At 41.6% G+C, this 26892-nt stretch overlaps 1 protein-coding gene across 6 annotated transcripts in view; it reads left to right on the top strand.

Annotated features, from left to right (window-relative positions):
• pacsin1b (protein kinase C and casein kinase substrate in neurons 1b) overlaps positions 1–26688 on the top strand; it is a 227065-nt gene extending 200377 nt beyond the window's left edge. For 5 of the 6 annotated variants that reach the window (XM_063065636.1, XM_063065638.1, XM_063065637.1 and 2 more), the window contains exons 9-11: positions 7012–7116; positions 14118–14317; positions 20024–26688. In XM_063065636.1, the coding sequence (XP_062921706.1) occupies positions 7012–7116; positions 14118–14317; positions 20024–20133 (415 nt within the window). In that variant the 3' untranslated portion in view covers positions 20134–26688. The remainder of the gene's footprint in view (positions 1–7011; positions 7117–14117; positions 14318–20023) is intronic. The other variant, XM_063065640.1, reaches the window with a different exon arrangement.
• Positions 26689–26892: the final 204 nt, after the last annotated feature.

Here is a 26892-nt window from a genome sequence, read left to right as displayed (position 1 = left end):
AGGCAAGATCACACAACCATGGCTGACAAGAGAAGTCAAAGCCAACATAAAGCAAAAGAGAGGGCATATAATAGAACAAAAATTAGTGGATTAGTGGAAAATTAGAGGAATGGGAAACTTTTAAAAACCATGAGAAGGCTACTAAAAAGCCATAAGGGAAAAAAGATGAAATATGAAGGTAAGTTAGCCCACAACATCAAAGACCATGCAAAGAGTTTTTTAAGATAAAGTGTAAAAGAGGCAAAAGTAGATATTGGACCACTGGAAAATGGTGGTAGTAATGAGGTACAAGGAACTGACAGATGAAATTGGGTAAGTATTTTGCATCAGCTTTCACTGTGGAAGACACTAGCACTATAGTGGAAATTTGAGTGTGTCGGGGCAGTGAGTGCAGTTGCTATTACTAGGGAGAAGGTGCTTGGGAAGCTGAAAGTTCTGAAGATAGATGAGTTATCTGGACAAGATGGACGATATCGCAACGTTCTGAAAGAGTTAGCTGAAGAGATTGTGGAGGCATTATTTATGATCTTTCAAGAATCAATACATTCTGGAATAGTTCTGGAGGACTGGAAGATTGAAAATGTCACTCCACTCTTCAAGAAGGGAGAGGGGCAGAAGAAAGGAAGTTATAGGCCAGTGGGTCTGACATCAGTGGTTGGGAAGATGTTGGGAGTTCGATTGTTAAGGATATGGTTTCAGGTACTTCGAGGCACATGATAAAATAGACTATAGTCAGCATAGTTTCCTCGAGAGAATCTTGCCTGACAAATCTGTTGGAATTCTTTGAAGACATAACAAGCAGGATAGGCAAAGGAGAATCGTTAATGTTGTATTCTTGGATTTTCCAAAGGCCTTTGATGAGTTGCTGCGCATGAGGCTGCTTAACAAGATAAGAGCCCATGGTATTACAAGAAAGATTCTTGCATGGATAAAGCAGTTGCTGATTGTCAGGAGGCAAAGAGTGGGAATAAAGAAAGCCTTTTCTGTTGGCTGCTGATGACTGCAGGAGTCAGTGTTAGAACCGTTTCTGTTTACGATACGTGTCAGTGATTTTGACAGAATTGATAGCTTTGAGGCTAAGGTTGCAGAAGTTACAAAGATAGGTGAAAATGCAGGTAGTGTTGAAGAGGAAGGGAGGTTGCAGAAGGACTTGGAGAGATTAGGAGAATGGGCAAAGAAGTGTATGGTCATGTACTTTAGAAGGAATAAAACCATAGACTATTTTCTAAATGGGGAGAAAGTTCAAATATCCAAGGTGGACAGGGATTTGGGAGACCTCATGCAGGATTAATTTGTAGTTCAAGTCAGCGGTGAGTAAGGCAAATGCAAAGTTAGCATTCATTTCGGGAGGATTAGAATATAAAAACAAGTATGTAATGCTGAGGCTTTATAAGGCAATTGTGAGCCCTCACTTGGAGTATTGTGAGCAGTTTAGGGCCCCTTAAGAAAGGATGTGTTGGCATTGGAGAGCGTTAGAAGGAGGTTGATGAGAATGAAAGGCTCATCGTATGAGGAGCGATTGATGGCTCTGGGCCTTTACTTGCTGGATTCTAGAAGAATGAGGGGGTTCCCATTGAAACCCATCTGTTGCGTTTTGTAACTTCAAAACATTAAAATAATTCAAAATAAACCTGGGAGTCTAAGGAAATGCAGGTGTAGTTCGAATTTATTTTAAGCGAGGTGCATACATATCATGTGGTAGCGTGTTGACGTATGCAATTAACATAATTTTACATATAAACTGGTAATTATTTAAATGAGCAAGAATGTTTAATCAACCAATATATTTGCAAGATTGCTGAAATATTATTGAAATCTTAAATACACAACACTCCTCCCTGCTTAGCTATAAACTCCAACTCCATAAGAAAATGCATCTCAGCTATATACAATACAACTATTATCTACAGATGTCTACAGCATAGTAAATTTAAATTGACCCATTCAGGCCAAAAAAGTGATTGCTGCAAAGGATTTATTATTCTTGTGGGATAATGTCTGCCCTGAGAAGGGGGAGCCACTCTGCTTGGCAGGTGAGACTTGTGGCTGTGAAACAATCTCAGGTTCTGGGGCCTCCTCTGTGATAGTTGTAGAGTTGACTGAGACTGCAGGAAGTGGTTCTGACAGTGGAAGCCAACTTTCTTCTATATCAGTTGACGCTGCTTTCCTCAACTGATTGATATGTCATCTCCAGATGATTGTAGACTCAATTTCCACTGTGTAGGAGAGTGATTCAGTTTATCTTTCTGAGTACCCACTTTTGATCACCACTGTAGTCCCACACCAGGACTGCTGCTCCAGGAGTGAAACATTGAACCTCCTTTTTGAGAAGCCTTCACTTTGTCTCAGCTGTTTATCCTCTATCTTCCTTCTGAGATTGGGTTTTAGGAGATCAAAGCGTGAATGCAAGGAATGACCCTTGAACAGCAGAGCTGGTGAGTTGTTGGCTGTGGAGCGTGTTGCATTACAATATGCGAGGAGGAGATTACCGAGCTTCTGGTTCAGTGTTAGTGTAGTGAATTCTGCTGACATTGCTTGCAATGCAATCTTTAGACTCTGGACAAACCTTTCTACCTGGGTGGTATAATGCAGATGTGATATCATATACCATTCGTTTTTAGGAATGACTGAAACTGTTCCACCACAAACTGTGATTCATTGTCACTGACTAAGTGTTCTGGAACGCCAGTCTCTTTAACACTGTCTTGAGGTTTTGGGAATGTTCCTTGTCATCCTTATCAGTAACAATGATGTCATCCAGGTAACACCAAATGCCTGTGTAGATGCTTTCAAGGAGCTATGAACTTGGATTGCAAGATCTCTGCTCAGCAACACTGTTGAGGGTCTTGCCCTTAACAGTATACTATCTCCTTGCATTTGCCCTACCAAGGTACATCACCTCACATCTATCTGGGTCCAACTCCATATGCCATTTCTGAGTGTATAGATCAGTTGTAGATATATCACACTTTGCCAGACTTCTACGTTCTCCACAACTCTACCAATCTTACTAGCCCACCCATCTACCTTTTCACAGAGGTCATTTATATAAGTCACATATCGCAGAGGTCTCGGCACTGATCCCTGCAGAACACCACTAACTACAGACCTCCAGCTCGAATAAGTCTCTTTGACAACTACCCTCTATCTTCAATGCGCAAACCAGTTCTGAATCCAAACAGACAATTTGTCATGGATCCCATGCATCTTAATCGTCTGGATTAGCCTCCTATGAGGAACTTTGTCAAACACCTTACTAAAATCCATATAGACAACATCCACGGCGCTACCCTCATCCATCTCTCTTGTCACCTTGTGATAAAAAAAACAATCAAGGTGGTAAGGCATCACTTTCAGTACTGGGTTGATGGTGACCTTAAGATCACCACAGATCCTGACAGACACATTCTTCTTGGCTACTGGGACCACTGGCATTGTTCATGGCCCCATGGTCCATACTGCCTTCAGCAACAAAGGAGCTGAAGGCAGTGTGGACAGGGCCAGCGAACTTAACCTGTTCTTTAACAGATTTGACATTGTGACCCCTGCCCATCCCCCACATGAGCCATCTGTTGTCGGCCCCCAACCAACACATATTCCACTCTCCCCTCCTACCCCTCCTCACAGTCCCCCACCCTGCTCTCATGACTATACCCCTTCCCCACACGAAACCACCATGGTGGGCTTCACGGCTGAACAGGTGAGAAGACAGCTGAAACGTCTCAACCCAAGCAAGGCTGTAGGACCGGATGGTATCAGTACCAGGGTGCTCAAAGCCTGTCCCCCTCAGCTATGTGGAGTACTTCGCCATGTATTCAACATGAGCTTGAGGCTCCGGAGGGTTCCTGTACTGTGGAAGATGTCCTGCCTCGTCCCTGTGCCGAAGACGCCACGCCCCAGCGGCCTCAATGACTACAGACCAGTGGCATTGACCTCCCACATCATGAAGACCTTGGAGAGACTTGTTCTGGAGCTGCTCCGGCCTATGGTCAGGCCACACTTAGATCCCCTCCAGTTCGCCTACCAGCCCCGACTAAGAGTTGAGGATGCCATCGTCTACCTGCTGAACCATGTCTATGCCCACCTGGACAAGCCAGCGAGCACTGTGAGGGTCATGTTTTTTGACTTCTCCAGTGCGTTCAACACCATCTGCCCTGCTCTGCTGGGGGAGAAGCTGACAGCGATGCAGGTGGATGCTTCCCTGGTATCATGGATTCTTGATTACCTGACTGGCAGACCACAGTACGTGTGCTTGCAACACTGTGTGTCCGACAGAGTGATCAGCAGCACTGGGGTTCCACAGGGGACTGTCTTGTCTCCCTTTCTTTTCACCATTTTCACCTCGGACTTCAACTACTGCACAGAGTTTTGTCATCTTCAGAAGTTTTCTGATGACTCTGCCATTGTTGGATGCATCAGCAAGGGAGATGAGGTTGAGTACAGGGCTACGGTAGGAAACTTTGTCACATGGTGTGAGCAGAATTATCTGCAGCTTAATGTGAAAAAGACTAAGGAGCTGGTGGTAGACCTGAGGAGAGCTAAGGTACCGGTGACCCCCGTTTCCATCCAGGTGGAGGATTATAAATACCTGGGGATACGAATTGACAATAAACTGGACTGGTCAAAGAACACTGAGGCTGTCTACAAGAAGGGCCAGAGCCATCTCTATTTCCCGAGGAGACTGAGGTCCTTTAACATCTGCCAGACGATGCTGAGGATGTTCTACGAGTCTGTGGTGGCCAGTGTTATCATGTTTGCTGCTGTGTATGGGGCAGCAGGCTGAGGGTAGCAGACACCAACAGAATCAACAAACTCATTCCTAAGACCAGTGATGTTGTGGGGATGGAACTGGACTCTCTCACGGTGGTGTCTGAAAAGAGGATGCTGTCTAAGTTGCATGCCATCTTGGTCAATGTCTCCCATCCACTACATAATGTACTGGGTGGGCACAGGAGTACATTCAGCCAGAGATTCATTCCTCCGAGATGCAACACTGAGCGTCATAGGAAGTCATTCCTGCCTGTGGCCATCAAACTTTACAACTCCTCCCTTGGAGGGTCAGACACCCTGAGCCGATAGGCTGGTCCTGGACTTATTTCATAATTTACTGGCATAATGTACATATTACTATTTAACTATTTATGGTTCTATTACTATTTATTATTTATGGTGCAACTGTAACAAAAACCAATTTCCCCCGGGATTAATAAAGTATGACTATGACTATTCAACCTTGGAAAGAATTCCTTCAGCCTCCATGTGATCTAGCTCACTGGCTACCTTGTTGCAGATGGTATAAGGAACTGGACAGACTTTGCAAAACCTGTGTGTGGCATTTTTATTTAACCATATTTTACCCTTGGTAAAATTGTGTTTTCTAGTGCCATCCTTGAACACTGATGTGGCATCATTCAGTATCTCCTTAATTTGCTTTCTGTTGGCTTCATTGCCGGGAATGTGGCATGCAAATGGTGGATGGATCTCTAATCAAAATGTAGTTGTCTCAGCCAAACATGTCCTCGTAATACTGGCCCTTCTGTTTTTATCACATACAAGCACAATGTAGCTTATTGTTGTATTTCACAGTTACAAATGTCATTCCCACAGGAGCTATCTTTTCTCCAGTGTAAGTTCTTGAATGGATATCTACAGGCTTCAGTTTGGTACCTTTGAAATGCCGTTCAAACTCATTTTGTGGAATGGCTGAAACAGCTCTCCGTATGTGTCCTACTTTCTTACATTTTCTGCAAATTTCACCTTTAAATCTGCATTGGACTGGTATATGTGAGACCCTGCCACAACAGTAACAAAATTTGTTTGACCAGGCTGATATCTGTTTAGACAATGCAATTTTGTTCACGCTGTCATTTCTGACTGCAAATCAATTGTGTAATCAAACTCGTCAATCTTTCCGATGTAGCCAGCCTTTTCTGGTTTTTTTTTATGATTATTATCACCCGGTACTCTTGAATCCGTGAATTCTTCCATTTTCTGAATTTTTTTTTAAAAAAAACTCATGTCTTCCTGTCGGAAGACACGCACTACTCTGTTTCACGATTCCTCACTCATTTTTGTCTATTTCGTACACCTCACTGCATTTTTATCAGGTCAGCAGCCACATCGGGTTTGCAGTAAAAATAGTTCGTCGCCAATATTATATTTTGTAACTTGAAAACATTAATTAACTTAATTGAAAATGTACACAGGAGTCCAAGAAATGTGAGTGTAGTTTGAGTTTACTTTAAGCGAGGTGTGCACGTAACACATGGTAGTGATGTATGCAATTAACATTTTTACAAATAACCCGTAATATTTAAACAAGAATGATATATAAAATATTATTGACATATTAAATACATAATACAATCGAATGTTGAAAGACCTAGATGCTGAATGTGGAGAGGTTGGTTCCTATGGCAGAGTCTAGACCAGAGGACACAGCCTCAGGATTCCCAACCCAGAGTCCACAGACTCGGTTAATGATAAGGCTCAATGGCATAAAAAAACGTTGGGAGCCCCTGGTATAGAGGGACCTCATACAGAATGGAGATGAGGAGGAATTTCTTTAGCCAGGGGGTGGTCAATTTGGTGGAATTGGTTGCTACAGGCGGCTGTGGATGCCAGGTCATTGGGTATATTTAAGGTGGGCCGATAAGTTCCTGAATAGTCAGGGCATGAAAGGTTACGGGGAGAAGTCAGGAGAATGCAGTTGAGAGGGAAATAGATCAGCCATGATGAAATGGCAGAACAGACTTGATGTGCCAAATGGCTTAATTCCATTCCTATGTCTTGTGGTCTTATAATCAGAGCGTACTATAGACCTATTGAACTATCTAGTTCATGCCAAACTGCTGTACTGCCTAGGCCCATTGCCTAAAGGCGAGAAAGAATTTGTGAAACATTGTTAGGCAGAAGGCTTTCAGATACACTTAATGAACTATTTAGACCATACCTGTATGTCTTTTGGCATTCATTACAAATACAGTTGTCCTTTTCTCACTCCCTAAACAGCCATAGTATCTGCCAGAATAATGAAAGAAGTTGCAATGTTAAGCCTTTTGCTGAGAATGAAGTCAACCAGGAGGTGAAAGAAGTCCTGAAAGAGGAAAAGAAAAAGTTGGTGAAAACTGTCTGTGTGGGGCTGCTTGGCACTTTTTTTTACACAAATAATCACTAATCTTAACTAATCTTTGGAAATCTAACAAAAGTCTGTTGCCCTGTGTTCCTCCTCCTGCCTCTAATATGCTATTTGTTTGCACTCTGCCTCTCTTCAATGGATTTGTATATGCAAATGAATTTCTTAACATTTTCCTTGTCACATGTTTTTACAAATATAGATAGAAATCTGTTCACAAGGTATCATTCAGAAGTGCTGTCTGCTTTTTGCAGCCTGTGACATGATGGTAATGCCTTTCTTGGTATGCGAGGGAAGAAAAGTACTTGATTTAAACATCTTTTCTACTTTATACAAACTTCCTTAAACTGTCACCAAAAAGAACATAGATTATTCTTTCCTGCCACACTGGACATCAGTGTGCATTGTGGATTGTTTCTAGTAGCTATGTACTCATGGGCATGAGTCTAACTGCAAGACCATTACTTTCAGTTACAGTCAGTCCCTGGTTTTCTAAGGTACAGCGGTAAAGCAGTGTTTTGGCTGGTCGAAAGACTGGTTCCACATTTTCTAACGGAGTGGCTCTAGAATCCTTATCAAAATTACATTGTTCGTTTCAGTGGAAGCAATAGAAAGTGTGCCAAGCATCCCATGAATACCAATTCAGTAGCACTAAAGCAGGGCCACACACCAGTCAAAACGAGGGATGGGTAGAGCAGCCTTTATAGGACCATTTAGTTGATATTGTTTTCCATTGGATATTTGCAGTAGCAAAAAAAGAAACATTTGCCCTGTACATTCCTTTTTTAATGAAAAGAAGAACATCTGGCTGAAATTCATTCATTCAGATCAATATGCTTTTCATATCAAATGTTAGAGCTTCATTCATTTCTCACTTTGGCTGTTCTGTTCATGCTAATTAATCTAACTGCCATGACTTTCTTTGTCCTATTTACTCATCGGAAAATGAAATTAAAGTTGGCAAAAACTGAAAGTAATGGAAATCTGATCAATCAGTGTATTAATAAGCAAAGTCTTCAATATTACATCTGAAACAGATGTTGACTGATTTGCTGCATGTTTTAAATGAGTAATCCTTGCCTAAGCTGAGGCTTTATAAGGCACTGGTGAGGCCTCACGGAGTATTATGAGCAGTTTTGGTCCCCTTATCTAAGAAAGGATGCGCTGACATTGGCCAGGGTTTGGAGAATGTTCATGAGAATGATCCTGAGAATGAAAGGATTATCATATGTGGAGCGTTTGATGTCTCTGGGCCTGTACTCATTGGAATTATTACATACCCCGTAACTGGGTTGTCAAACCAGCAGAAATGGACCACTAGTTGGAGTCTGGTTTACTAGAAACTAATAAAGTTTTATTAAAGAAATAAGTAACACAGTACTCTAATCGTAAGGATATAAATGCAACAGGTTAGCAATGATAAAACACACATGTACACAGAACTAGGGTAATAGGAAGCAACCAAGCTCCATCGCAGTCTAGGGGTAAAATGATCAGTCTCAAGTGACGCAGAGTTCAGTTCAGCTTAGTACAGTTCGCAGTAATCGCTGTTGTGCCGTTGGGGAGAGAGAGAGAGAGAAATGCAAATTGGATTCAGGCAGACCTTCGATGTTCACAGGTGGTTTTGGGCGAACCCTTTTATGTCTTCTGAGGTCACCGACTGTGACCCCTCCGTTCCGGATACGACCGTTCTTCCGCAGTGAACCCGGCACCCAGGCGAGGGCGGACACACGCACCAGGTTCCCGCCGATCGTACCTTTTCACCCTGTCAGTCTATGGTCGGTTCCCTCGAACCAGACCTCCAAACTCCTACCAACTTGTGGGGGCACACCGCTCTTCCAGGGTCTCGTGATCTCGTGGTGTGTCTCGTGCCTTAGCGAACCTGTTCTTTTTATCCCCCTGCTGGGGTATCGCCTGTCCATCAAACTTCAAACAGTTCAGGTTCAAAGTAACCGGTCTGTCACTGTTCTGAATTGTGTCTCTTTTCGTTATCTCTCTCCTCTCTCATTAACGTTTTGAACATTTCTCCATTTGTCTCCCTAATCTCTCTCATTAGCATCAATCTTCTGATAACTTGGTTTGTTGTCACAGAATTTAGAAGAATGTGGGGAGATCTCATTGAAACCTGTTGAATGTTGAAAGGCCTAGATAGACTGAATGTGGAGAGGGCATATCCGATAGAGGGGAGTCTAGGACCAGAGGGCACAACCTCAGATTAGAGAGACATCCATTTAGAATGGAGGTGAGGAATTTTTCTAGGCAGAGGGTGGTGAAACTGTGGAATTGATTGCCACAGCGTATATTTAAGATGGTGATTGCTAGGTTCTTGTGTTGGCGCATGGCCAAGTGGTTAAGGCGTTGGTCTAGTGATCTGAAGGTCGCTAGTTCGAGCCTGAACTGAGGCAGTGTGTTGTGTCCTTGAGCAAGGCACTTAACCACTCATTGCTCTGCGATGACATCAGTGCCCTTCCCTTGGACAACATCGGTGGCATGGAGAGGGGAGACTTGCAGCATGGGCAACTGGCGGTCTACCATACAACCTTGCCCAGGCCTGCGCCCTGGAAACCTTTCAAGGTGCAAATCCATGGTCTCACGAGATTAACGGATGCCTATTATGATAGGTTCTTGATTAGTCAGGGCATGAAAAGTAACAGGGAGAAGAGGAGAATGGGGTTGAGGAGAAAATGGATCAGCCATGATAAAATGGTGGAGCAGACTCAATAGGTTGATTGGCTTAATTCTGCTCCTGTGTCCTATGACCTTACCTTAGTAAGGTATAATTTTCATTACCTTCAGCTGATGGAAAGCAGCAAACTATCCCAGACACTGACAAGGGGTACAAACCTGTAGAATTAAACACTGGATCCTTGCATTGATAAAATAAGTGTGGTGATAATTGCATGGCATCATTTTTTTCAATGGAGGAAGCAGAAAGTGGGCCAAGAATCTATACCAGCCAGCGCAAGGAACAGGAAATAATGGGATTACCAGATCTAATGTGAACAAAGTAATAGCGATGAAGGTACTAACAAAAAATAAATCCCCAAGAGCAATTTCCAGAATAGAAAGGTGTGAAGTAGATTGCAATGCTCTAATGTTATGAGCCTCCATCTTTCAGTAGATTTGGGAACTGTTCTGTTAGATTGTGGGACTTTGATATTTAATACATGACACGGTAAATGTACCAGTTAGCTGTGTATCTCTTTTCAGAAAATTTCCACAGTGCAGTTATATTTAAGGACAGAAAGAGGAAGCTACCTTTTTGTTTTTAGATGATAGTAGCATTCCGATGTGAATAGGTAAAGGGTGCATTATGGTTGGCAGACCTGATTTTGGTTTTGGAAGTTGACTTTAAGGAAAAAAAGGTTAGTGGACAGGGTAATATCCATTTCATGTCATTTATATTGAAACTTAAGCAGCAGATACTGGAATGTGAAGCAAAAAAAAAAACAAACAGATGGAGGAACTCAGTGGGTCAGGGGTGAGACAGCATCTATGGTACCATTCTGATGCACAGTCTCAACCTGAAATGGCAGCTATACCTTTGCCTCCACAGATGTTGCCTGACTGCGAGTTCCTCCAGCAGTCTATTTTTGTGTCTTTCATGTGGACTTCCATATGGTCAGTTAAAGAAGAAGCACCTGAAATTGGCCAAGTTTAGCTAACCAATGGGAGACAGAGTTGGGGTAATGAGCAGATACTACAAGTGTCAGGATATAACTGAATGTCTAAGGATTTCATATGTGCCATGATTATTAAATATTTAGCTGATGGGATAGGAAAATGAGCCACTCACTGGCGTAGGCAGTGCATTGAACAGTGTTGGCTGAAGCACGAACTTGCCAGTGGTGCATGGTGGATCAGCAACAGAGTGCAGACATGTTCAACTCAACCTCCCCGCTTGGGCTCAGCCAACTTCTGTCCTCCATGACACTATCCATCTCCCTGTGGAACACACGGCACCATCACTAGCACTCCACAAGACAGTGAGTGATACTGGGGTCTACTTACTGATAGGGGACCAAGACCAGGAGTGGTTAACTCAGCCCAGTACATCACAAGCACACCCCTCCCCACCAGGAGTGGTTAACTCAGCCCAGTACATCACAAGCACACCCCTCCCCGCCAGGAGTGGTTAACTCAGCCCAGTACATCACAAGCACACCCCTCCCCGCCAGGAGTGGTTAACTCAGCCCAGTACATCACAAGCACACCCCTCCCCGCCAGGAGTGGTTAACTCAGCCCAGTACATCACAAGCACACCCCTCCCCACCAGCTGTAATATCTGCAGTAAGTATTGTCTCCAGAGGGCAACGTCCATCAAAAATTCCCACCATCAGGCCAATGCCATCTTCTATCCGCTAACATCAGGCAGGAAGTACAGGAGCCTGAACTCCCACACCACTAGGTTCAAGTACAGTTATTTCCCTTCAACCATTCACTTTTTTCCATGTTTTCCATTGGACCTGTCCATAATTGCAGTTGTACTTGTGAAAATAAACTCAGCTTTGATTTTGGGCACAGATAGCGGATTCTTGGCTCCTCCTGGTTGTTGAGGACCTTTCCAGGATACCCACCAAACCCTCAATCAGGAGACAGACAAAGATTTAATTTAAGGCAGGGCAGAAAAAGGGAATAACACTCAAATCACTTGTGGAGACCACAAAATTCACAGAGCAGTCCTTTTAATCTGTGTATATATAGCATGTAGCCATTCACTATAGCAGCAGCAACATTCTCTGCTTTCTAATACACATGAATGGAGATGAAATTTTGCTTAAGTGCCATTGCATTTGAAAGAGGGAGGAAAGGTTGCCACAACTTTGGCATATTTTGTCAATTGCTGAGGCATTAACAAAGGAACACATGTACAGAGTGGGTAAAATGGACCTGTTGTCTCCTTAAATTTCTGTTGCCTTAGTGTAAATTTGCAGTTCAGATGGCTTTTGTATTATGCAGAATTCATATTTTAAAAATGTGAACCATGAGTTGGGCAAAATTACAGCAAGATTCACTGAACGGGGCAAAGCAGGAACAGAATGGATGATTCATATCTGCAAATGGAAATTGTGCCAAGGCATGGCCTGGCAGAGAATCTCACCTGGTCCCTCAACATCAGCTCCATAGCCAAGAAAGCCCAACAGTGTCTCTCTGCAAAGGCTGAGAAAAGTCCATCTCCCACCTCCCCATCCTCACCACATTCCACAGGGGATGTATTGAGAGCATCCTGAGCAGCTGCATCACGGCCTGGTTCGGAAATTGCACTATTAGATCATCAGGGTCTCTCTTCCCGCCATCACAGACATCTACACCACACACTGCAGCCGCAAAGCAAACAACATTATGAAGGACCCCATGTACCCCTCATATAAACTCTTCTCCCTCCTGCCATCTGGAAAAAGGCACCGAAGCATTCGGGCTGTCACGACCAGACTACGTAACAGTTTCTTCCCCCAAGCTATCAGACTCCTCAATACCTGGAGCCTGGCTTGACACCAACCTACTGCCCTCTACTGTGCCTACTGTCTTGTTTATTATTTATTATTATTTATTGTAATGCCTGCACTGTTTTGTGCACTTTATGCAGTCCTGGATAGATCTGTAGTCTAGTGCAGTTTTTGTGTTTTTTCTTACGTAGTTCAGTGTAGTTTTTGTATTGTTTCATGTAGCACCATGGTCCTGGAAAACGTTGTCTCATTTTCACTATGTTCTGTACCAGCAGTTATGGTTGAAATGACAATAAAAAGTGACTTGACTTGACTTGATAGAAAGTACCATTATCTGACCACAATAAGCCAATTAAAGGAAAGAACTTAAAATGGAATGATTTCTTGACAGAAGAGAGGGGAAAATGGTTTTGTGAAGTTCAGTCACTGAGGAGCCATGCTTTCATTAGAGGAGGCCCGTCATAATGGGGATTAAGTAACTAGCCTGTTTCTCTGAAACAGTGCCTTAGGGTGCTTGTTTCCACTCTGGGTCTGGCTGAGTTAAGTAATGAGGCCAATGTGGGAACCTCAGACTCTTGTAGGTGCCCTGATGGCAGCCGGATAAAAATGGTGCAGACTTACTGCTACTTGTGCAAGCCTCCTGTGTGATACTGATAAATGGGCTTGAGGTTTTCAGTACCACCCCAGTACACTCCATTTTGAATTAACAGTCAAAACAATTAAGTTATCTTTGGTCATCTTGAGCTGCTGTGGGCCAGGAATTCTGGGTGTCATTAGTGATGCTTCATTTCTTTATGGGGTCTATGGATTCATCACTGAATCTTTTCAATTCATCTCTTCCCTGGACAGAGCTCAGAATGGGTTGTCTGGTTCAGGCGTCTGGTGTTTGGCAGAGCCGTTCCAATTATAACCAACTGAGCATTGCTATAATCCTGTTAAGTTGCACACTCACTTCTGCATTTTGGCCAGGGAGCAGAGAGGTTAGTGGGGTGCTATTACAATGCCAGTGATCTCCGATCAGGGTTCAGTTCTTACTGCTATCTGTAAGGGGTTTGTTCATTCTCGCCATGACTGCGTGGGCTTCCTATGGCTGCTCTGGTTTCCTCCTACATTTCAAAGGGGTATGGTTGGGTTGGGGTTAGTAAGTTGTGGACATGCTCTGCTGGCATCAGAAGCATGGTGACAGTTGCAGGCTGCCCAGCACAATCTTTGCTGATTTGGTTTGATGCAAATGGCACCTTTCACTGTCTATTTTGATGTACATGTGACAAAAACGGATAATCTTTTACTTAACTGCCTCATTCTCTGTAGACAGTACAAAACTTCAAAAGAAAATGGGATAAAAATGCAGCATACCAGTCAACATCTGAGGGAAAGAGAGATAGAGATTTAAGATTATACCTCTTTCAAGTTTCCACTATTCAGTTTTTCTCCAGATCTTTCCTCAATGTTGTCTTTCCCGAGGCACAGACACTGTCTTGCTCGTGACATTTTGCTTTCTTTCCTCTCCATCCCCTCACACTTTTCCTTTGCAGTGTGAGCAGCTACGAGAAGAATCAGGCATACTCTGCTGAATGGTCGGATGATGAAACAAATAACCCCAGCACAAATGATGCCAATGGAGGAGCAAATCCTTTCGACGAAGACTCTTCTCCTGCCCATGTGCAGGGTGTGCGTGTACGTGCACTGTATGATTACGAAGGACAAGAGCAGGATGAACTGAGCTTCAAAGCAGGTGAGATTCTGGAGAAAGATGCTTCCTCGATGTGGCACTGGAGTTTTCTCCACTTATTTGTCTACCAGAGCTGTCTTCATAGGATTTCACCTGTATCATTTGTCTCAAATGAGGGGGTTTGTCGGCTGCAAGCCAGCTTGTTGTATGAGCCACAAATTGTAAACACAAATTCTGCAGATGCTGGATATATAAAGCAACACACACAAAATGCTGGACGAACCCAGCAGGTCAGGCGACATCTATGGAAATGAGACCCTTCCTCAGGACTGGGAAGGAAGGGAGAAGAGGCCAAAATAAACAGATAGGGGAGGGGAAGGAGGATAGCTAGAAGGTGATGTGTGAAGACAGGTAGGTAACAAAGGTAAAGGGCTGGAGAAGAAGGAATCTGATGGGAGAGAAGAGTGGACCATAGGAGAAAGAGAAGGAAGAGGGGCACCAGAGGGAGGTGATAGACATGTGAGAAGAGGTGAGAGGCCAGAGTGGGCAATAGAAGAAGAGGGGAGGGAGAGGAAAACTTTTTTTTACAGAAGGAGAAATCAATATTCATGCCATCAGGTTGGAAGCTACCCAGTCACATATAAGGTGTTGCTGTTCTACCCTGAGTGTGGCCTCATCATGGCACAAGAGGAGGCCATAAACTGACTTGTCGAAATGGGAATCAGAATTAAAATGTTGAGCTACCAGGGAGTAGCACTTTTGGCAGATCTTCCCTCCCCCCCCCCCCCCACCTTTTTATTCTGGAGCCTTTCCAGTCCTGAAGAAGGGTCTCAGTCCGAAGCATTATTCATTTCCATAGATGCTGCCTGACTTGGTGAGTTCCTCCAACATTTTGAGTGTGTTGCTTTATGAGCCAATGTTAGCTACCACTATAGCAAACTATATTGGCTATCAGTTGAGCAAGTTAATCAGTTAATGAAATTGAGCTGATTACCATGTAGCAAAGATAACTGAGGGGAAAGAATTACTTAACAACTACATCTTTAATACATGGAGTTCATTGAGTAATGCAGCCTGGAAGCAGGGCATTCAGCCAAATGAACCACACCAACCATGACTTAATATCCAGACAAACAACAGAAGTAAAAAAAAATATAAGTAGAACAAAGCCAATGCCAACACACCAAACCATTTATTCCCAAAAACTGATACATACACCAAGTCAGTGAGGACTTCAAAACATGTCATCCAATGTCATAGTCAAGCAAGTGCCAAGCCAGCATGAGATGCTTCCTGTGACAACACCTCATTGTTCACAGCTGTAAAAAAATAACTTGAGTGGCATGGAAATAGTTGAGGGGTGGACTGCATTCCATCTACATATCTGCCATAAATTCTGCATCGTGAGGGAGAAGTCAAAGGCTGGCTATGAAAGACCAAAGACTATTTATCATTGTCACAGATGCCAATTATCACAGAAGATATGATAATTGTCTCCCATTGAGGAACAATGAAAAATTACAAAAGTATAAAAATAAATTTAAAGAAAAACAATTCAATGTCCTTCCATCCTGTTCAGTGTGAAAACTGTCAGTTGTCCCGTTGTTCCTGTGTCGCGTTCTGTGTGAAGACTGTTAGCTGTCCCGTTGTTCCTGTCCCGTTCAGTGTGAAAACTCAGTTGTCCCATTATCCCTGTGTGCTGTTCAGTGTGAAAGCTGCCTGTTGTCCAGTTGTCCTTCCATCCCGTTCAGTGTGAAAACTCTCACTTGTCATATAACTATATAACAATTACAGCACAGAAACAGGCCATCTTGGCCCTTCTAGTCCGTGCAGAACTCTTACTCTCACCTAGTCCCACTGACCTGCACTCAGCCCATAACCCTCCATTCCTCTCCTGTCCATATAGGTGTCCAATTTAACTTTAAATGACAACATCGAACCTGCCTCAACCACTTCTGCTGGAAGCTCGTTCCACACAGCTACCACTCTCTGAGTAAAGAAGTTCCCCCTCATGTTACCCCTAAACTTTTGCCCTTTAACTCTCAACTCATGTCCTCTTGTTTGAATCTCCCCCACTCTCAATGGAAAAACCCTATCCATGTTAACTCTATCTATCCCCCTCATAATTTTAAATACCTCTATCAAGTCCCCCCTCAACCTTCTACGTTCCAAAGAATAAAGACCCAACTTGTTCAACCTTTCTCTGTAACTTAGGTGATGAAACCCAGGTAACATTCTAGTAAATCTTCTCTGTACTCTCTCTATTTTATTGACATCTTTCCTATAATTCAGTGACCAGAACTATACACAATACTCCAAATTTAGCCTCACCAATGCCTTTTACAATTTCAACATTACATCCCAACTCCTATACTCAATGCTCTGATTTATAAAGGCCAGCATACCAAAAGCTTTCTTCACTACCCTATCCACATGAGATTCCACCTTCAGGGAACTATGCACCATTATTCCTAGATCTCTCTGTTCTATTACATTCTTCAATGCCCTGCCATTTACCATGTATGTCCTATTTTGATTAGACCTACCAAAATGTAGTACCTCACATTTATCAGCATTAAACTCCATCTGTCATCTTTCAGCCCACTCTTCTAACTGGCCTAAATCTCTCTGCAAGCTTTAAAAACCTACTTCATTATCCACAACTCCACCTATCTTAGTATCATCTGCATACTTACTAATCCAATTTACCACCCGATCATCCAGATCATTAATATATATGACAAACAACATTGGACCCAGTACAGATCCCTGAGGCACACCACTAGTCACTGGCCTCCAATCTGACAAACAGTTATCCACCACCACTCTCTGGCATCTCCCATCCAGCCACTGCTGAATCCATTTTACTACTTCAATATTAATGCCTAAATGATTGAACCTTCCTAACCAACCTTCCATGTGGGACCTTGTCAAAGGCCTTACTAAAGTCCATATAGACAACATCCACCGCTTCACCCTCATCAACTTTCCTAGTAACCTCTTCAAAAAATCCAATAAGATTTGTCAAACATGACCTTCCATGTACAAATCCATGTTGACTGTTCCTAATCAGACCCTGTCTATCCAGATAATTATATATACCATCTCTAAGAATACATGCCATCAACTTACCCACCACTGACATCAAACTCACAGGCCGATAATTGCTAGGTTTAGTCTTAGAACCCTTTTTAAACAATGGAGCAACATGAGCAATATGCCAATCCTCCGGCACCATGCCCGTTTCTAATGACATTTGAAATATTTCTGTCAGAGTCCCTGCTATTTCTACACTAACTTCCCTCAAGGTCCTAGGGAATATCCTGTCAGGACCCAGAGAGTTATCCACCTTTCCCATGCCTCAATTCCTTAAAAGCTCCAGTACTTCCTCTTCTATAATTGTCATAGTTTCCATAACTTCCCTACCTGTTTCCCTTATCTTACACAATTCAATATCCTTCTCCTTAGTGAATGCTGAAGAAAAGAAATTGTTCAGAATCTCCCCCATCTCTTTTGGCTCCACACATAGCTGTCCACTCTGATTCTCTAAGGGACCAATTTTATCCCTCACTATCCTTTTGCTATTAATATAATGGTAGAAACCCTTGGGATTTATTTTCACCTTACTTGCCAAAGCAACCTCATATCTTCTTTTAGCCTTTCTAATTTCTTTCTTAAGATTCTTTTTACATTCTTTATATTCCTCGAGCACCTCATTTTCTCCATGCTGCCTGTATTTACTGTAAATATCTCTCTTTTTCCGAATCAAATTTCCAATATCCTTTGAAAACCATGACTCTCGCAAACTTTTAACCTTTCCTTTCAACCTAACAGGAAAATAGAGATTCTGTACTCTCAAAATTTCACTTTTAAATGACCTCCATTTCTCTATTACATTCTTCCCATAAAACAAATTGTCCCAATCCACTCCTTCCAAATCCTTTCACATCTCCTCAAAGTTAGCCTTTCTCCAATCAAAAATCTCAACCCTGGGTCCAGACCTATCCTTCTCCATAATTATATTGAAACTAATAGCATTGTGATCACTGGACCCGAAGTGCTCCCCAACACAAACCTCCGTCACCTGCAGGAGATCCCCAACAGGAGATCCAACACTGCCCCTTCTCTAGTGGGTACCTCTGAATTGCTGCAGAAAACTATCCCGCACACATTTTACAAACTCCTAACCATCTAGCCCTTTTACAGTATGGGCTTCCCAGTCTATGCGTGGAGAATTAAAATCTCCCACAATCACAACCTTGTGCTTACTACAAGTATCTGCTATCTCCTTACAAATTTGCTCCTCCAATGCTTACTCCCCATTTGGGATCTATAATACACCCCAGAAGAGTTACTACACCTTTCCCATGCCTCAATTCCACCCAAATAGCCTCCCTAGACGAGTGCTCTAATCTATCCTGCCAGAGCACCGCTGTAATATTTTCTCTGACAAGCAATGCAACACCTCCCCCTCTTGTCCCTCTGATTCTATCACACCTGAAGCCATTAAATCCAGGAATATTTAGTTGCCAAACACACCCCTCCTGTAACCATGTTTCACTGATAGCTACCACATCATACTTCCAGCTATCAATCCATGCTTTAAGCTCATCCACCTTAAAATAAATGCACTTAAGAAATTTTCCATCTCTCACTCTCTGTTTATCACTAACAGTGCAAACAACTTTACTATTTTTTTTCTTCCTTCTTCCCTACATCTGTTCCTACACTCTGGTTCCCCTACCCCCTCGTATCTAGTTTAAATCCACCGGAGCCTCTGTATCAAACCTACCTGCAAGGAGATTTGTTCCCCTCCTGTTCAGGTGTAGACTGTCCCGCTGGAACAGGTCCCACCTTCCCTGGAAAACTGCCCAATTATCTATAAATCTGAAGCCCTCCCTCCTGCACCATATCTTCAGCCATGTATTGATCTGTACTATTTTACTATTTCTAAACCTGCTTGCACGTGGCACTGGTAGCAATCATGAGATTGCTATCCTGGAGGTCCTGTCCTTTAATTTGGCGCCTAACTCCCTAAACTCACCTTTCAGGACCTCAAGCAACACACATCAAAGTTGCTGGTGAACACAGCAGGCCAGGCAGCATCTCTGGGAAGAGGTACAGTCGACGTTTCAGGCCGAGACCCTTTGTCAAGACTAACTGAAGGAAGAGTTAGTAAGAGATTTGAAAGTGGGAGGGGGAGATCCAAAATGATAGGAGAAGACAGGAGGGGGAGGGATGGAGCCAAGAGCTGGACAGGTGATTGGCAAAGGGGAGTACCTGGGATCCTCAGAAGGTCCAAATTGAGAGGCTCGGAAACGAATCCTAAAGCCAACTGGAGTAAATTGGCAATGGAGGCACATTCCAAGAAAGGATATATGGCTGTGATAGCGAATCTGAGTCAAACCTTCTTTCAGTTAGTCCTGATGAAGGATCTCGGCCTGAAACATCTACTGTACCTCTTCCTAGAGATGCTGCCTGGCCTGCTGCGTTCACCAGCAACTTTGATGTGTGTTGCTTGAATTTCCAGCATCTCCAGAATTCCTGTTGTTTGCATTTCAGGACCTCCTCACTTGTCCTGTTGTCCTTCCATACTGTTCAGTGTGAAAACTGTCACTTGTCCCATTGTCCCATTCAGTGTGAAAACTGTCCGTTGCCTCCGCTGTAGGAATATTAATCAGAGTGGAGGTCTGCAGAGTGATGGCTGCAGGAAATACATTGTGTTTTGTGTCTGACTGATTTTGGTTTTTTTTCCCTCTACAACTGCAGGTGATTTCTTAACAAAGATTGAAGATGAGGATGAACAGGGATGGTGCAAAGGACGTCTGGAGAATGGACAGCTGGGCTTGTATCCAGCTAATTATGTAGAAGTGGTCTGATAAGATGTTCTATTTATGGAGCTAATTGTTGCTACTGTATATACATGGTCTAGATAATGCTCTTCATGTTCTGAGCTGATATGACCAATCATTTCACTTTGTATCTTTTGTTGGTAGGTTAGTGTCCTTTTGTCATTTGTGTAAATCATGCCTCCATCTGTCAGCTCAAAAGATTGTATTCCTTTAATGTTCAGTGTAAAATACCTATTTAACAAGAAACCTACTTAACTTCATGGTGTGTTCTTCTCCCTTCATGAAGTGGCAGACACTTTGTTCTCACCGGATGTTATTAACCCAGTCGTTGCTCCTTAAAAATTTTTACACTTGTAGATCAAAACAGGGTTAGACCAGTATCAGTCCCTTAACTGACTGTACATCATCACTCTATTCTAGAAATGTGCACGCGCACACACACACACACACACACACACACACACACACACACACACACACACACACACACACATATTTTTCAATGCAAGAGTGGGCAGCCTTTAAGTTTCCCTCAATTTCTTGCATATTGCATTTAAAGAGAAGCTAAATCATGTTGGCTATTAGTGGTTTCATGCTGTCATTTGTTCCTTGTAAGCTTTTTGACTACCGCATTTCCAGTGTGAAATAGTTCATTGGATAATATCCATGGTATGAAGAAAGATTTCCAGTGACTCTCACTTTTCTGTTTCGAGGGTGAATGTGTTGATCTATGTGTACTAAATACCCAGTCATCAATGAAGAACTCTGCAGCTTTGATCAGTGAGAGTAGTACTAATTTGAAATGTTTGTCTCTGAAAGCATTGTTTGAAGATGGTTCAGAGGCCCAGTTATTAGCACAATTGTTTATTGCAATGAATTGTAGAAGTTGGGTAATTGAAGTGAGTTCCTGTTATTTAAGAGAATACCCTAGTTATGAGTTATGAACTTGACTTGGAACAACCTCTGGAGAATTAAGTAGGCAAATAAATTAAAACTGCTAATAACTGGAGAAATGATTGATGTAATGCAATGTTGTTTCCTTTTATTTGCCATACCTTAATGTCAGTGTGTTCATGCTGCAGTTGATGAGATACTAAGCTGAAAGCTCCTCTTACAAATAATCGTGCCACTTTTTACAAGGTAGCCAGTATTGTTTTAGAAAGTGTAGAGCATTAAGTATCGTTGTTAATGGGGTACCATTTTACCATTTTACAGGCATGCACTGCAATATAGACATATTTTTCCTAGAAAATATTTTTCATATTTAATCTGACAAGTGAAGAACATTATTGGCCATACATTGAGGCTCAAATGTGCAGTTCAGTTAAATGTGAACTGTAAGATGCATAGCACTCAAAAGAAAGATTTTGGAAGTAATCTGTCTGGTCCAGGATCGTTGCAGTTACATGTTCAAGTCTGCAAAATTTGCTGGCTTCTGCCACCAGAGGGTGTCCCATATATACTTGGCAGTAAGATGATCGCCTCTCTGGAATAGCAGTCAGTTCCAGATCTCTGTGAATTTCTCCATACTTTGTATGAAAGCTTAGATTTTACTTCTATGGTGGATGAAAAAGAAAACATCAAGTTTTTGACCTGAGATCAAATGAAGTATTTCCTGTTTATTAGTGATGGAACAGAGATTTAATTGTAATTTTAAAGGAAGCCAATATTTGAAAACATTTACCTTCCTTTTTTGGCCCTCCATCTTACAAACTGTATCCAGATTTTTCCTGTGCTACCTGCTTATCAAAACACTGAACACAAATCTTCTGATGAATGAGTTCCTTTTTCTTCTACTTAGACTCCACAGTCTCAAAATAATCAGTATAGAAGAGCAAATGGAAACACTAAACCATCAGGATTTTTTTTTGCTGGATTTACAAAGGAATTAGAATGATTGGCATGTGCTCCCTTTATTTCTTCCCTTTTCTTTTGGGGTAGCAAGGTAGTGTAGTGGTTAGCACACCACTTTATGGTACCATGACCAGGGTTCAATTCCTGCTGCTGCTGTTGGGAATTTATACGTTCTCCCTGTGAACTGTGTAGGTTTTCTCTGGGTGCTCCAGTTCTCCCTCTTTCCAACCCACCCCTTTCCACGGTCCAAAGACATGCCAGTTAGTAGGTTAATTGATTATTGTAAATTGTCCTGGGATTAGACCAGGATTAAATTGGTCGTTGCTGTGTGGTGTGGCTCGAGGGGCTGGAAGGGCCCATTCCACACTGTATCTCGATAAATAAATAAATTTGATGTGGCATTCATAGAAGCCAAAACTACAGAATTGAGAGGGTGTCAGGAAAGCCTTAATAATTACTTCAGCATCTTATTGGAAGTAAACATCTAAAAGTATATTGCACTCTCCACTTGCTGGAGTAACAATTTCAAACAGTTTTATAAACAATCAAATTAAAGTCTTTCTATTCTAAATGTTACTTGCTGCATAATGGAACCAAGTTTCAAGAGAATCTCAAATTTACAGGACTTCCAACTCTCTAACATTCCATTACAAGTCAAAAAGAGAAAGCTTTTGATGATTAATTTGCAGTTTAGTTTTGGGTCATTTTTTTTTAAATGTTTGTATGGTACTTAGATACAAGGTGAGAAGCAAAGGTGAAATTACAGATCTTTGTATGTGGTAGTCTTATGGGAACTGAGGTGAATATGAGCAACTATAGTCACTAATTGTCACTACTCATTCTGTCACTCTATTTTGAAAAGAGATTCATACTTTAATATGAACATAGTAATCTACAGCACATTACAGGCCCTTTGGCCCACATTGTTGTAACCTACTCTACTAATTGCCTAGAATTTCCCTAACGCATAGCCCTCTATTTTTCTGAGCTCCATGTACCTGTCTAAGAGTCTTAAAAGACCCTATTGTATCCACCTCTACCACTGTCGCTAGCAGTGCGTTCCATGCACCCACCATTCTCTGTGTGGAAAAATTTACCTCTACATCCCCTTGTATTGACTTCTAAGCACCTTAAAACTATGCCCCCTTGTGTTAGCCATTTCAGCCCTGGAAAAAGCCTCTGACTATCCACACGATCACTGCCTCTCATCATCTTGTACACCTCTATCAGGTCACCTCTCATCCTCCGTCACTCCAAGATGGTAAAACATTTGTAGCACAATCTGAGTAGTAAGCAAATTCTTGCCCTGATTAATATTGCCTTCCACTGCTGAACATTTTGGAAGTGCATTTAGGCTGGAGGATGATATGGGGATGAGGAGGGAAAGGAAAGGACATTTGGAACTTGAGTACTCTTTTTTTATATTATTGGTTCATTTCCCAAAACAATTCCATGAAACATCCACACTTTACATTTATTGCCAAGTTTGTAAATACTTTCCCATTTTGCTCTCCCTCCACAGTTTTAGATTCATTTTGTGTTTGATATCAGACTAGCCACTTACTCATTCCCTGATTCCTCAGCCAAAAGCTAGATTGATGCCAAAATACTTTGTCCTTACATAAATATGTGTCTGCGTGTTTATATCCATAGGAAAATTCTCTCACTTTTATGCATTATTTCTCCAACTTGTTCGTTTACTTGATGTACCCAGACTTCCGTGTGACATCCATCAACATTTTTAAGTTATTCATCAGTATTGAATATGAGAAACAAAGAATATTTTGCTCTGTATTGCAGATCCACACATGGGTAGAAAGCAAGTTATTTGACAGCATTTGTTTTGTTGTTCTGATCACTATATGCACCATATATTTGTTTAATATACTGACAATTTTGATATTTTAACCCCCATGTCCTTTTAGATTGTGGCAAATTGTTACCTGTATGGGCCCATCAAGAGCTCTGCCATGTTTGGAATTGCCTTAATTATTGGAGTGCTTTATAAATGAGAGTTGTGTCAAGAATGAATGTAAGATAGCAAAAGAGAGAAATCAGTCTTTCAAATGATGTTACGTGAGATGATTATTGTTCGGTAGCTACTCACTATTGGCAGTCATTTGTCAAGTCAAATAAATTGAACTATCCAGTAATTTCAAAAACAAATAATATAGCAAAGTTAGTGCTTTAAAAATGATAATCCAAATTAAGTAAGGCTGAAGTGAGGAACATGTAGACTGTGCTGATGTAATGCAAAAGAGTCTGGTGTCTCAATTCCTTGCTTCTAACCTTTTCAACTTTGCACAGATACTTAAAACAATTAGAAACAGCACTGTGAAATGTGTATATCCTTTGCTTCATTGTTCAACAGTATTTCGGGCTCCTATCCATCAGTGCCACACTGATCCCAGAAGTTGGAAAGCTAACTCTTAGACAGGTGCATCTGAATGCTGACTTTTAGTTCTTCATGACAAAATTCCCGATTTGGTGGTCAAGTCTTATTAGTAAAACAAGCAAGTGACATTTGAAGTATTAAACAAAGAAGTCTTTCTAGATGTATTGCAGTACATGTGAAGGTGAAGTGATGTGAATTGGCCTCCTGAAGGTAATCTCAGATGTCCTGCAAAAACTCACCACAGCATTTTCCACCAAATTCTTGCTGTATAGCACAATTGGCTATGGTGTTATTACTCACTCCCTGAATGGGATTAAAATCTGTCAGTAGTAGTCTCAGGTGTATAACCATAAGTTAAATAGGTTTCAGCTTTTAATAGGGTTTTAAATTCCTAGAGCTGGGAGTTGACTAGAGGAGGTTATGCACTCTTAAAATGTATAACTCTATACTTCACTCTAGTTAATACAAAGATGCAGCTGGAAAAAAAAAGATATATATTTAGTAGAGTATTTTGTAACCAAATATATCTATAAAGAATATATTATTTTGAAAAAGGAAAGCATTCCTTGCCGAAGCATAAAGTGCAGCTCAACTTGCGGAATGTAATGCATTTGCAATTCTTCATCAAAATGTATGTGATACTTAATTTATGGATGTCTGTATATTAGAACGAATGGTCAGAATTATGCAGAGGAACCTTCCGTAGCCCAATGGGTAGCTAATAATTGGGTTACCACTATTTGCCAAGTTCAAAATCAGCAAATCAAGACAAATTGATTTCAAGCAGAAAGTTAGATTGTGAGTTGTGGTCTGGGATTTGCTTGGCTAAGATTCATCTGATTCGGTCTTAAATGACTTTATACTTATGAACAACATGCAGGTGTAGGGAGTAAGATTTAGGAATTGAATATAAATCCAGATTTCTTTATCTATTTTAATTGCATGTTATCACTGGCAGTCTGGTAGCATCAGTAACTTGCAGTGTTTTCCAATAATTCCTACTGCCCATTCTGCTAAAAGCACAAACTGTGCTTAATTTAACTTATTCATTAAACTGAGAAGGCAGTGTCAGTGCTTAATAAAGGCCATTTGTGTGTCATTGTAGTGACATGTGGCAGTGCTATATAGGAAATATTGATATACCATTCTGCAAATTCAATTCCAAATACATGTACAAAAGTTGCATATGATGCTATTGTATAATCAGTGCATATGACTCTGTAATTCAACAAGTACCTTGTGATTGTACTGTGTGGATAGGTTTGAGCTGAATTTCCTCTGTATGATCACTATTGTGAATTGAAAGTTCCTTTCCTTTCAAACCAATGTTTACATGATAATTTAGCTATGTTAATACTACTGATGTAGTGCCTGTTTGAACAATACCTGCTGTTAATGTGAACTGTATATGAGTCTGTTTGAGCCATATTCATATTTGGTATGGAAACTGTTACCTTGCATATAATTCTGATGTCTCAGCTGAACTCTGCCTTGGTGCCATGTGTATTATGTCACAGTGGTGGAGCAGAGAGCTTGTCGGATCAGTGGGAAGAACATTCATGGACTAAGCTGAATTGAGAAGCAATTTATAAATCTCTACTGAAAAGGGTTTGAGTTTGGTATTCTATGATGAACTGGGAACATGAATTTAATTCAAAATGCAGCCATAGTAAGTAAGCATTAATGCAGGATAAAAGGGAATGAGTCGCTTCAGAAAAATAATCTGCTCAGTATTAAATAGGCTATTTCTGTTCAGACTATTATATACACTATTTTTACCACAGTAGTTGCTGCCTATTCTCTATTGTGGGTGAGACATTCTTTGACCAGGGAAGCAAGCTTTCCTACAAATAACTCCATTTTACAGTCAACACTTGTAGCTGCAATGGTGTGAAATGCTTGCATGTCTTCCAGGGCGCTCTAAGCAAAATTCACTGAAACGTGTAATGCATTGTGCAGTTAATCTCGACCCTGGTTCAAATAAGGGTAAGTTTCTTCAATGAGCTATGGACAATTGCCGGCCAAGTAATCCATTGTTTTTGAAGTCTGAATTTCTGAAACATTAGCTTCCTTCTCATCCCTTCCCATAAACAAATAGTAGCTGTAGCACATGGGGGTCAATTCTTTACTGATTCTGGTGCATCACTGAGTGAATCCTATGGCAAATTCCAGAGTGCTAAAGATCTGAAATGGTGGCATGTGGGATGAGATAATGTAGCTGACTCCACAATATTGAGGAAAGTGGTACAAACTAAATCCATGCTCCACATGGCTAAGAAAGTAGTCACTTTACTGATATTCCCTGAGGACTTCTGGTTTAAAAAAAATCAATAAAGAGAATATTTTATTGGTGTCTACAACTCTTTCTTTATCATCTGCACTGACTTAAATCTTCCTGCCTTCTGTTAGTTTTAGCTTAAACCTAGGAGATTTTGTTCTTTATTTTAAACTCCATTTTAAACACTAGGTGTGTTTAGCAGCTGGAACATAACTTTGTCCATAGTAAGGCCATGAGACCATATGGTGACTGAAGTCCA

Source organism: Mobula hypostoma, chromosome 13 (genome assembly GCF_963921235.1).
Source record: "Mobula hypostoma chromosome 13, sMobHyp1.1, whole genome shotgun sequence".
Classification (NCBI taxonomy): domain Eukaryota; kingdom Metazoa; phylum Chordata; class Chondrichthyes; order Myliobatiformes; family Myliobatidae; genus Mobula; species Mobula hypostoma.
This window is presented reverse-complemented; position numbering and strand designations above follow the sequence as displayed.